General features: G+C 52.2%; 1 protein-coding gene across 1 annotated transcript in view; it reads right to left on the bottom strand.

The window, feature by feature from the left end:
• CACNA2D4 (calcium voltage-gated channel auxiliary subunit alpha2delta 4) overlaps positions 1-6,863 on the bottom strand; it is a 108,519-nt gene extending 101,656 nt beyond the window's left edge. Inside the window, exons 1-3 of the mRNA XM_008704898.2 lie at positions 6,688-6,863; positions 3,459-3,540; positions 1,532-1,648 (exon numbers count right to left, since the gene is read on the bottom strand). Of these exons, the coding sequence (XP_008703120.2) occupies positions 1,532-1,648; positions 3,459-3,540; positions 6,688-6,863 (375 nt within the window). The remainder of the gene's footprint in view (positions 1-1,531; positions 1,649-3,458; positions 3,541-6,687) is intronic.
• Positions 6,864-12,686: the final 5,823 nt, after the last annotated feature.

Here is a 12,686-nt window from a genome sequence, read left to right as displayed (position 1 = left end):
CCCCCCCCCCCACAGAACACCCAGCTGGGAGCAGGGCCTGGTGCTTGGAGATCCGCAGAGCAAGCACTCTTTCGGCTGGTTTTCCTCAGTTGGAGCTGTGGGAAAGAGTGCAACTGAAGCCCCAGAGAGCCCAGGGCCCTGGCCTCTGGGAGTGTGCCAGGATTACTTTTGTTCTAGGACCACAGTGACCAGCACCCGAAGTGGTGCATTTCTGCATCCCAATGTTTGTGTCCAGAGAGGTGCTTTATTCATTTTTTATTTTTTATTTTTTTAAGATTTTATTTATTTGAGAGAGAGAGTGAGTGTGCACAAGCAGGGGGAGGGGCAGATGGAGAAGCAGACTCCCTGCTGAGGAAGGAGCCCGATGCAGGACTTGATTCCAGGACTCTGGGATCATGATCCGAGCCGAAGGCAGATGCTTAACTAACTGAGCCACCCAGGTGCCCCCAGAGAAGTGTTTTAAACAGCATTGCAGATAGAAGGAGGTAGCATTACTACCCGTGTTGGTTGAATGTGAGATCAATGTCCTCCTGGTAGTCCAGGATGGGCTCTCCAGTCTCCAAGTTATCTTCTTTGATGCTACAATCCCTCTCCCCTAAACTGTAGAAAAGAGGCTTCACATTGTAACTTGTGGGAAAGAAGGCCCCAGAAACTCTGACATTGATGCTTCCCAGAAAGTAGGTTTTGATGGGGAGGTGGGGAGCCAGGCAGGCACACTGGTCAGGCTGCAGCTTGCTCTCTCCCCAACCCCTGCTCTCAGCCTCCCCTGCACAATCTACCATCTTAGCTCCATCTCCTCTTTCCTTGTTTTCCTGGTTCCCCCAAGGGAGTCCTTTTGGGGATAAGACTAGTCTTGGATGGCCAGATTTCTGGCTGGGTGGGGCAGGAATTGTGTCTCCCCACCCAGCCAGGTCCCCAAAGATATTGGGGTAGGCCCTTTATGCTTGGTGGATGGACAGTGTGGGAATCACCTGAGCACAAGGCCCAGCACTATAAGTACCTCTGCTGCCTGGGTGGCCCTCAGAACACGTGGGTGCCATGAAGGGTGGGTTGATATGCAGAAGAGGAGAACATGGAGGGAGGAGTAGGGGAAGGAGAAAAAGGGAGAGGAGATGAGGGAGCTTGCTTCTCGAGCTCATCATCCAGCTATATTCCCTTCTGCCCACCAGCCATCCCTCCACCCATTCACTGAGCTGGTGACCCCTAAAGCCCTTACTCTGTACTTGCTCCGTGCCCGTCTCTGAATATGAGGTTGTGATGCAGAATCCCTCTTAACACTACAGGTTAATCCTACTGTATTGGATGTGGTTCCCTCAGGCAGAGCTCAAGTTCCAGCCCCCACCTCTCTTCCCTTGACTCTCAACATTTTCTCCTTTACAAGGATTTTTTGGCTCATGGGGATATACGGCAGACACTATAAGGTAGGAAGAGGATGGTGTGGGAAAGAGGATGCAGGGCTACAACACTGAGGGACATTCTGGTGTCGTGGGGGTGGAGCGAAACCCCCCACAAGTCATAGAACCTAGAGTACCTTGACAGCCTCTACTTTCCTGCGGAGCATGGCTTCCATGTCCTCTGAGAACTTCCTCACCAGCTCTAAGCCATCCACCTCTGAGATACTCAGACTGGGCTCCACATCCTTGTATTTCTGTGCGGGGGAAGTGGGAGAGATGGGCACCTGTAGTCTTGTACATGATTACGGGCGGCCTCCATCCTCTCAACTAGTGCATTCACACCTGTGAAGTCTTGTTGACTCCACGAGAGGCAAGGACAGGCCCTCCCCTTCTGGTATAATCTCCCCCACTAACATTAATAGCTGCCTCTTATCAAAGTTCTCTCTGTTCCAGGAACTCTGGACACGTTGTGGTTAATATCCTTCAAAGGGAGTAGACTGAGGCTCAGAGAGGTCAACAAACTTGACCAAGGTCACACAGCCAGTGAATGGAGGAAGATTTCCATCTTCTTTATGCAGGCATGCTGCCTCCCTGGAGCTGCTCACAGGGACTACAAGAAAATCAGTTAATCTTTCCTGATGCCCCGTGGTATCAGTGTGCCCCTTCTCACAACCGTCTGAACTGGAATTCTCCCTGCCTGGGCGGAGTTCAGCGGCAGCTACAAGTATTCATGCTGCCGGAGGAACTGGAGAACCTGGGAGAGTTAAGAGAGCTGGGTTCAAGTGCACTCTCTGGCCTGCAGGAGGTATCTCTCACCTAGTGTGTGTCATTAATGTCTAAGGACCCCATTTGGCAACCTAGTGGCCATGTGACCTCAGGCGAGTTACTCAGTTTCCTGATCTATAAGATGTGATATGTGCATGGCTTTAGAGCACGCTCTAGAATGCTTTTACCCCAAACGGCCACGTCAATATTACTGTATCTGCCTCGCCCGGGATTGGAGGGCACAAATGAGAAAATCAAAAGACCTGGTGCTTTGCTGGGTGGAAGCTCCACGTGAGTGGAAGTGGGTCCGAGCTGTCATTGGTACAGCGGCCTGCAGGGGGCGGGGAGAGGGAGCCGCCCGTCCTGGCCCCGCCCACTCCCTCCGGCCCCGCCCAGCGGCCTTCGGAAGAGGCTGCAGTGTGGCCACGCGCGGGCATAAAAGCCTGAGATTTGCTCTTAGCAACATTTAGAAAATGGCGAAGATCGTACTCCATGAAGTTGTGGTGAGAATTAAATCGTGAATATAAAGCTCTTAGCAAATGGTAATAGAGAATGGCAGGCCATTATTAAAACGGGTCTGGGAGTTTAAGTATCAGAGAAAATGAGGTTGTTTATAAGCCAGTAAGAGGACAGGCACGCTGTCAATCTGCAGTAAAGCAATTAATAAATAAAGGCGAGGGGGGAGCTGGTGCACTGTCCCGTCCATCAGGCCTCGCTTCCTGCCCGGGAGCCAGGCGTGGGCTAGACCTCAGCTAGGGCCCCATGTGGGCACACTCCAGTGCGAGGCGTGGCTGTAGGTTCTGAGAACTGAGGTCAGGGAAGCTCTCCCTTGCAGAGGGCCACAGGCCCGCTCATCTGCTTCCACTGCCCAAGCAGCCCCTGCAGGGCGCTTACCCCTTTCTCGGTCCTCCCCATCCCCGCCTACAGGGGTCAAGGCTGTACCCCACTCTGCTCATAGCTGCTCCCTCTCCCTTTTATTCTTCACAGAAGCCCCCAAATAGATCTCGTGCCCATCTGATTCCCTCCTGGCATCTGCCTCTGGGGGATCTGAGCTGACCCTCTGCTCTTGGCCACTCCACCATACTGCCCCCATGACTTGCTCTGTGACTTGGGCAAATCATTACTTCCCTGGGCCTCAGTTTCCCCATCTGAAAATGAGGAGAATGGATTAGATGATCTTTAGGACCCCTTACAGCATGGACATTTGGGGATTAGAAGGCTCTGCTTCTCCACCAGGAGGAAGTCCCTGGCTGACTGCCCTCCCACCACCCTGCGAGCTCCCTGGAGGGGCTTGCTGACCTTCTGCAGCAGGAGAGAGCCTGAGTACTTGGTCACGGTGTTATACAGGTCCCGGCCGAAGGCGTCTGCCCACAGCTTCACTCTGCCGGGCAATGAAAGTACGTGTGTGTTCACACGCACACACATACATACACACACACACATAGAAAACAACTGTGTACACACACAGACACCCACCGATACACACACAAGACACATAATATGTAAAGTTTTGCACGTACACACATGGGTGCACATACACACCGATCTGTACCTAGAAACACACACAAGGAGCTACCACCCCTCCTGGTTGGGGCAGGAAACCAAGAGGGCCCTTTGGGGGCTCAGCAGCTGCCCTGAGGGGGCAGGGTGGACGAGCTGGGAAGCACAGCCTGACCCCAAGCCCCCAAGGGTTCTGATTTGTGAGTGGAGAATGGAGAGGAGAGAAGGGGAAGAGGCTGTGGACAGGCCCAGGCCAGGGTGGGGAGGACTCTGAGGACGGAAACAGGAACTGCTTGGCACCACTGTAGCTTCTCAATGGGCCGTGCCCTCCAGTGTGCCCTGCTCAAGGTCACTACCGGCCACCAAATCCTCTGTTGAAACTTCAGAGGGAACATGAGGCTGCGCAGAGGAAGAGTCTCTGAGCGCTTCTGCAGAGGCAAGAGCAGGCCAGGCAGGGAGGGCAGGAGGCCTCCTGGAGAAGCCCTGACCTCTCATCCATCCCTGGAAGTGCACCAAGCTCCCGACCCCTGGGCAGCCTAGTGGCATCCTGTGGTGAGACACAGGACCTCATCTGAGCATCTCCGGGTGGTGCAAAATGAGCTTGTCCACATGACCCTGTCAAGGTTGCATTCATGCAGTCACTCAGACGATCATTATTGAGGTCCTACTATGTGCTGGCCATTGCGCACAGTGCTGGAGCCACATGGTAGTGCTCACCTTTGTAAAACCCTCAGTGAGAGGGACACCCTCCACATACGGAGAGCATAATACATGTGTGAAGGTGAAGGCGTGCCAACAAAGCTCTGGGAAGGGTAGTGGTGGTGCCAGGAGGCTTCTTGGGACAAGTGGGATCTGAGTTCAGTGTTAGAAGTTTGGGAGAGTTTAACCTGCCAAAGAGATTTGGAAGAGATTTCTAGGTAGAGATTATAGAAGAGCTTGGAAGAGTCAAAAATGACTTCAGGTTTCGAGCTTGGGCGGTTGAGCTGATGGTGGTATTGAATAAAATTAAGAATATCAGGAAGATCGGGAGGAGCAAGTCGGGGAGGGTAGGTGATGAGTGTCGCTTGTGATATGTAGAATGTGAGATTCTTTCCTGTTGCAGGGCTCCTGAGTGCCATAGGGCAGGTGGTGCACTGCACAACTCCGAAAGGCACCAATTGCATTGTATCTTGAAAGACACATGCTTGAATTTAAAACCTCACATGATCTTCAGGAAGAGCGGTCCATAGGCAATGTGTATGTGAGTCTAAGAAGCAGAGGCAGGGCTGAGAGGGTCGTTAGCACACAGGTGGCAGTTGAAATTCTGAGGGTAGAGGCGCTCTCTCAAGGAGAGTGTGTAGCATGAGAAGAGCTGTGAGTGGATGACAAACCCTGGGGGACACCAACAATCTCAGGGGCAGGCAGAGGGAAAGAATTGCTTGAGGAGGAGAGAAGGTTCATTCAGGTGCCCAAGGAGACCCAGAAGGGCTCATCGTCATGGAAGTTGATGCATGGAGATTCAAGAAAAAGGGAGTCCAGGAAGAGGAGGCCGGGAATGTCTGGTGGATTGGGCAGGGAGGAAACCTTTGGGGATCTTGGTGGGAACAGATTTGGGAGGACAGTAGGAGCCTGGCGGGGGGTGGAAGCTGAGGGCTGAGTGAGAAGGGAGGGCATGGCTTGATGTGAGGGAGATGTAGTGTCACTGGGGTGCCCAACACTGAGAAGGGGATTCAGCAGGGGAGAGAGGAGGGCTGGTGTCAAGGGCCTGGCGGAGTTCTGGCTCCAAGGGAGAGAGCGGGTGCGGATGCAGGCAGGTCTGAGGGCCAGTCATCTCGGCCAGCTGTCGAGGTTTCTACGCAGATGGTCCGGTCTGCGGTTCTCCACAGCCAAGACCTGGATTCCAGCCACCTTGACTCAGCACTCAGCCTATCCCGGAGTTCTCCTTTTACTATTAGTTGGTGTGTGTTCTGGGGATGGAGAATTAGTCTCAACATCTTCCTCAGCACCAGATGGTCGTGTAGCCCAGCAGTGGGGGAAGCGCGGGTCAAGCTGACTTGAGTTTAAATCCTGGCACTTCCCTTTACCGCCTGCGTGAACGTGGGGAGCTCGCCTAACCTCTCCGACCTTGTTCCCTCGACTGCACGGCACCGTGCCCGGCTGGGACCCAGTAGAGGCTCTACAGCCCAGTGTAAACAACGCTGCTGAAATCCGCCTCCCACAAAGCTACGCACAACACGTGTTGTTCGGCATCCCGGTCCCTGCTTCTGTTCAGACACGAGGTTGGCAGCTGGCTCTGGTAGGCTGACTCTCCTGCTGGGCCTGGGTATGGACTGAGCGAACTGCCCCCTGTGGTCTAGACTGCTCCTCTCCCCACGTATCTTGGCTACTTCTGTAATAGGACCCCCAGAGCAAAGGACTGAAAAACAGACCCTCCCAGCAAGGAAGCTTTATCCCAAAGTGTAAATGACCGATAGATTCTTTCCTGGAGCTGGTCTGAGTGGCAGGATGCAGAAGGGGGCCTGGAAGGAGGCAGGAAGGGAAGACGAAGACGAAGTCCAATTTTACTCAGCTCCTGGCTACATGAGCCATTTTGTCGGTTTAGAACTGCTTTACTCTTTCAGAGTGTCAAACCACAAATTTCCTCACCAATCCTTAGGGAGCTGTGGTATCATTTTGAGCCAGCACAGCCCCCCCCCCTCCCAGTGGCCTAATTGCAGCCATTATCCTGGAAGGAGCATCCCTCTGGCCTGCAGGTGCTTGAGCCGCTGCTTGCCATCCTGAGGCGTGAGGGCCCTCATGATCACTTCTGCCTGAAACCGGCAGGGTGTCCGGGAGCGGCAGGTGGGGCTCCAGAATGGGAGTCTGGTGGGAAGAGGGGAGGGAGAGGGACAGTGGGCAGTGCAAGCCCCCACGGGAGAGCCAGAGGGAGCCTGAGGGAGGCCAGAGGTCAGGGGTAGGAGGGTGGGCAGAGGATTGAGGTCTCCAAGGGGAAGGAAGGGAGGACAGGGCCAGAGGATTCTATGGGGCGGGGGCTGAACCTGATGCTTACGTGTCCAGAGGAATCTTGGTCTGCCCGCCTGTGGGGGATAGGGAGGTGCTGGAGAGCAGCAGGCACAGCAGGACTGTGGTCTTCTGCAGGGAGGCCCCAGCCACTGGCCACAGGCAGCAGGGCCTCCTGTGGTGGGGGGCGTTGGTGTCGACGTAGAACCTGGGGAGTCCTGGCATGGTGTCTCTGCGGGGCTCAGGGTGAAGGGACAGAGAGAAGAGAGTGGCCTCCGACTGCCAGCTCTGTCTGCCTGTCACCCAGATCCTTGGGACGTCCCCAGGCCTTCTGCCTTCTGAGTCTGGGGTCCCCCAGCTTTCAGTCTTGTCTTGCTACAGTGCTTGGTGGGGCAGGGGCTTCTCTCTGCCCTGCAGAGAACAGTGCACAGAGGAGCCACCCCACCTGACCAGCAGGCTCCGGGAGGGGGCTGATGGTCTCCGGGGGGGGTGGTTATGACAAAACGTTAATCCGCTGGCCTCTCCTCTAATCCCCTGCCTGACAGCAGGGAGGAGGCGGTGGCACAAGTGACCTCAGCAGGATTACCCTGATTCCAGAAGGCAGGGCTCAGTTCATTCCATTTGGGGTCAGAGCACAACCTCATACTTTAAAGAGGCAGAGCTCTTCCTGTAGACTTGTTCCTTCTGGACCCAGGGGGCAGGGGGTGCTGCAACTCTGGTCCAAGAATGACAGGGGACGTTTGTCCAGTGCTCTGACATACCAAGAGATGTCGCAAATTGGTGTTTTAAACCTGAGAGCCATCCTGGGAGGTCAGTGTCGTCATCCCTGTTTTCAGGGGGCCCCTGAGGCACAGGGAGTCTTGGGGACCGAGTTGGGACTCTTGTCTCCAAGCCTGCTGCCTTTTGATGAAGCCGTCGATAATGTCAGCATCCTGTGGTCTCCACGTCCCCCACGTGCTCCTGGTTCGAGGCTAGGGGCCATGTTTGCTGGGCAGCTGAGGAAGCCTCAGGGCCCCACCCTGAAGGGGCAGCACAGTCCTCTGCCCAAGTGTTTCTGTACTACCTGCAAAAGTAAGATAGTCCGACTACCAGCGGTTCATCGCTCTGTCTCTTGCCATCCCTGCTTCTCCGATTTTCTGTTAGTTGGGTGATGTCTGAGCGCCCGTGGGCATTTGGGGGATCCAGCTGAGAGGAAGTTGAATTGGGGTAACATTTAATTTGGGCTTAGAGGGATGTATTTCTGTAGCTCAGTGCCACTTCCCTGTATAGACGAGTTATCTGCAAGCAGCGGGTGTGGGACCGGCTTCCAGGAACACTCTCCTTGCTCAGTATCCCCGTGCATGAGGATGGGCAGCAGCAGCCTGCGTTTGTCACGGCGCGAGCGTCCCACAGCACCCACCGTTGGAAGTGCGTGGGAGGGGAGGAAAAAGAAGGTTCGAAATGCATTGAGCCAGAAGCTAGGCTGGCAGATTCTGCCGAAGATCCAACAAGGGGATTTGCCAGCCGCGGATTTGGTTCACGTCGACCTGGCCCAGACAGTTCCCTCGCGTGAGGAAAGTAGTCCATGTGGAACGTCTGTAATTACAAACAGGTCTTCCATGGTCTTCTCTTCGGACGGGGATGGCAGAGACAGAATTTGATCTCAGTGCTTGTGTCTGTGGGTCCGATGTGGTGATGGCGCCTTCACCGCGGGTGAAGTCCCAGGGTACACGGGACACGTGTCAGGGTGCCCCTCAGTGTGTGTGATGCGTCCTGTCCCGACGAAACCTGCTGGTTCCAGCAAAATGGCACGCGGGATTGCCGCCCACGCAGAGAGACGCCTGAGGAAGCAAGTGTTCTGGTGACAAGACTCCTACACGTAGTCATCAGTAAGTCAATGTTGTGGCATCAGAGTAATCCGGTTGCACAATTATTTGGTTCAGTATAAGGTGGCAGCGATTTTTACATGCGTTTGAATTGTTCCTGTGAATGCCTGATTTCAGATGAATTTTGCATACTGTTTGGATTACAAATCATTGCAAATTTAGAAAAAGTACTACACAGGCATATGGGGCAATTAATAAATAAGGAGAATGTGTAATTTTTCTAGGTTTTATGATTTTTGTGGTATTCATCACCTTCTTAAAATGTGTAATTTTGAGTGATTTTTTTTCATTCTAAATACTCCCTTTTGTATCTATTTTTGTACTTATAATTTGTATTCCTTTTCTACTCTAGATAACCACCCCCAAATTCTGCAAGCTTCTGACCCCACAGAACCTGGCCGCTCCCCCACTTTCTGGCACCTGCTTATTGAAGGCACTGACTTCCTCCAATGTGCTAAGTATGGAAGCTGCTTAGAAAGCTCTTTCCATGCTCGTCTTGCTCATTTCACAGACGCAGCAGTGGCCCAGGTCCCTCCCAGCCCTTTAGGTTTCCTTTGGAAGACCTCAAAGCATTTGTAAAGGAAAACACTGTGTTACAATGGTGAGTGATGTGATGTCTTTTGAAAGACCTGCTAAGGTAGTTCACCCACAGGTGCCTAACCAGCAGTCCAGAGACAAACACCTTTTAAATACCTCTGGAATGCATTGCTTTGTATGCATTGTTGACTCTGGCCCGTTTTGCTCGTTAGGACCGTGGCTCAGAGGTACACAGTGACATATTGGGAAATACTAGGGATTGTGGTGGGGCCGGGGGACGCGGGGGAGGGCAGAGGACTCGAGAGCCCAGTAACTTCAGAGAGGGGATTTCTTAGCAGGAATAAATGAAGCATAGAGCTAAGGGAATGATCAGGCCTTAAGATACACCTTTGAAACTCAGAAACTTCAGGGGCTTATCCCTTGGCTGAAGGCCAGGATAGAACTTCCCTGCCTTCCCTCCTGCCAGCTAGGAGGGAACGTATGTTGTGGCTTTATTTTTAAGGGCCACGAGGGAAACAGCATTCCAACTTTCTTTAGGTCAGTCTTTCATCTCAAACCCCTCATGATTTGCTCCAACCTAACACACTTTCCTAGGGCATCTTCTCGGTGTCGGCCCCCCACCAGGCCCTGGAGATGTGACACACAGAGCCGGCATGAAGGTTGACATGGTGCTTGATCTCAATCTCAAGCAAACAGTCAGCTAACTCGAGTTAAGTTCTGAGATGCAGAAGTGCGGTATTGGCGATGTAGCAGAGGGAACATCATTTTCTCCTTATGGTGGGAAAAAGGAGAAGGGAAGTTTTAGGGAAGCCATCACAGTGAAAGAGGCCTTTGAACTGGGCTTTAACTGATGACTAGTAGTTCACCAATTGGAGACTCCTCGATGGATGATTATAAGGAACCAAAAGCATACAAGAAACAGAAGGAACAGAAGAAGGAAACCACGGTCATGTTATGTTGTATGTACTTGTTGGAAAATAGTGAGATTATCAGTTATCCGTATACTAAGTTATGCTTAGTGGAAAGCAATATTTTCTTTAGTTAATGAGTATGTATTTTGGGCAGGGCCCAGCAGGGAAGGCTTTTCTTGTGGTGTCAGCAGGGACAGCTTAATGGGGCTGGAGGATCCACCTCCGGGGGTCTTTACTTGCCTCTGGCAAGTTGGTGCTGTCTGTTGGCTAGGAACTCAGCTGGGGCCGAGGCCCAGGGGACTCAGTCTTCCTCCACATGGCCTGCTCCAACTTCCTCTTCGTGGGCTGCTTGCGGTTTCTCCCAGCACAATGGCTGGGCTCCAGAAGTTAGAATCCCAAGAGAATAGAGTGGCTATTGTCTTGTCTTTATGGTCTGCCGTGGAAGTCCCAGAGCATCACCTCAATTGTATTCTATTGGTTAGCTAGTCTCCAAGTTCAACCCAAGCTCAATGGGAGGAGACATAGACCCTACCTCTCAGTGACAGGAGGGTAAAAAATTTGCAGACATGTTTTAAAACTGCCACAGTGAGGGTCGTAGGGTGAGGGATAAGAAGGATGGGGGGCATGGTAGGGTTGGGTTAATGGAGGAGAGAAAGGAGCAGGAGGAGAGAAAGGAGCAGGAGGAGATGAGGCTGGGGAAAAGTTAGACTCTATCTAGATTATGAGGGGATTAGATTAGTTCTTTTTAAAATATGACTCAAATCTCCCCTGCTGCAATTCTATATCTATTGGGAAGTATTGATTTATGGGTGTGGCAGTACAGGGGAACAGGGGGATGGGAAAGAAAAAGATCAGGGAAGTAAAAGATATAAAAGAGCCTAGTATCTAAGGTAAGCTCCCTTGTGCACAGAGGACAAATGCACATCTTTGCCCGTTGCTCAGGGAGCACTGATCTGTGAGAATGTTCCCAAGCTCTCCCCTTGAGGGTGAAGCTTGGTGAGAAGTGTGTGCATCCTGTCCTCTTCTTCCCTTGCCCCCCTTCCCCTCTGCCCCACTCCTTCTCTCCCCCTCTTCTCCACACACCCCTTGCTTTACATTACTTGGTGACTAGCCACATGTCCTTGGTCACTAGCTCCTCAAGAGCTAGGCTGAGGCCGGAGCTCCTTCGTCTCTGGGCTCTCTCCTGCCTGAACAATGGAAGGGCAGACAATGGAACGAATTAGATCTCCAGGCCTAATTCTACAACAGAGTATGACAGATCAGTATTTCTCACCATTTCAAGTCAATTTTTCCTTCCTTCATTCTGTGACTGTGAATGAGCACAGCTGCATATGAGGCACCGTGCCAGGCTCAGTTTCCCCCGTGGTCATCGAACACCTCTCCCACCTGCTTCAGGGGACAGTGAAGGTCAAATGAGGCAAGGTCTGTGTATTTTGTTGACAAAATGTAAAATATACTATCAGGGATTCAGAACATTTCATTAGCAATTGAATCCTTTCTTCAAAAGAAATTTCTGCAGAAGCCAAAGAAAGCTATTTCAGTTAATGGCAACCCTATCCTTCTAGTTGCTCAGGCCAGAAACCTTGGAGTCATTGTGACCCTTCTCTTCTCGCTGCTGCTGCAAATCCTGCCAGCTCTACCTTACAAATATATCCAGAATCCAGCCATTGCTCCTCAACCCACCGCCGCCACCCTGGCCCAAGCCACCATCGTTTCTTTCCTGGACTGTGGCAATGTCCTTCCTAGGGCTTACGCCAGATACCTTCTGTTTGCCTCTCCAGATCTAGCTCCACACTACGCACCTGCTATGCGTCCTTGGAGTCTCAGCTGTAAGGACCGCCTCTGTTGAGTCTGGCCCGCTTGTTTCCATTGAGCTCAGCTAATAGGGGGCCCTGGATGGAGCCTGGAAAGAAAGTGAGATCTCCTTGTGCTGGCCATGTCCCTCAAGTCAACACCGTTGTGCCTCTTCAGGTGGCCATCCCTGCACGACCATCCCTCGGGATTAACCAGGCTTCTACAGGGAAACCGAGCCAATAAGATACGTGTGTGTGTGTGTGTGTGTGTGTATATATGTGTATATGTGTGTGTATATATGTGTGTGTGTGTGTGTGTGTCTGTATATATATATGTATATATGTATATATAGCGAGAGAAAGATTTATTATAAAGAATAGCTCCCACAATTAAGAAGGCTGACAAACCTCAAGCTCTATAGTCGGCAAGCTGGAGACCCAAGAGAGTGGATGGGATAGTTTCAGTCTGAGTGCCAGGAGAGCTGATGATGTCATTTCAGCCCAAAGGCCAGCAGGCTTGAGGCCCAGGGAGAGCTGTGGTGTTTCTCGCGTCTGAAGGAAGGAAAGCCCTCCAATATCCCAGCCTGAAGGCTGTCAGGCAGGAATTCTTTCTTATTCACAGAAGGGGTCAGCTTTTGTTCTATTCAGGCCCTCAACTGATTGGACAAGACCCACCACATTAGGGAGGGCAATCTACTTTACTCAAGTCTGTCAACTTAAATGTTAATCTCCTCTAGAAAGCCCCTCACAGACACTCCGAGAATAATGTTTCGCCCAATGTCCAGGCCCCTGTGGCCCAGTGAAGCTGACACACAAAACTGACCTTCGTGCTCACCTCAGGCTCCGTTAGTAGCTGCTTCCTTTCCATGACTTGGAAAGTGTTAACAGCCCAGCTGCGTCTAAGCCCTGGGCTCCTCTTGTGTTTCCTCTACATCCACACCT

Source organism: Ursus maritimus, unplaced genomic scaffold (assembly GCF_017311325.1).
Source record: "Ursus maritimus isolate PB19 unplaced genomic scaffold, ASM1731132v1 scaffold_26, whole genome shotgun sequence".
In the NCBI taxonomy this organism is placed as follows: Eukaryota; Metazoa; Chordata; class Mammalia; order Carnivora; family Ursidae; genus Ursus; species Ursus maritimus.
This window is presented reverse-complemented; position numbering and strand designations above follow the sequence as displayed.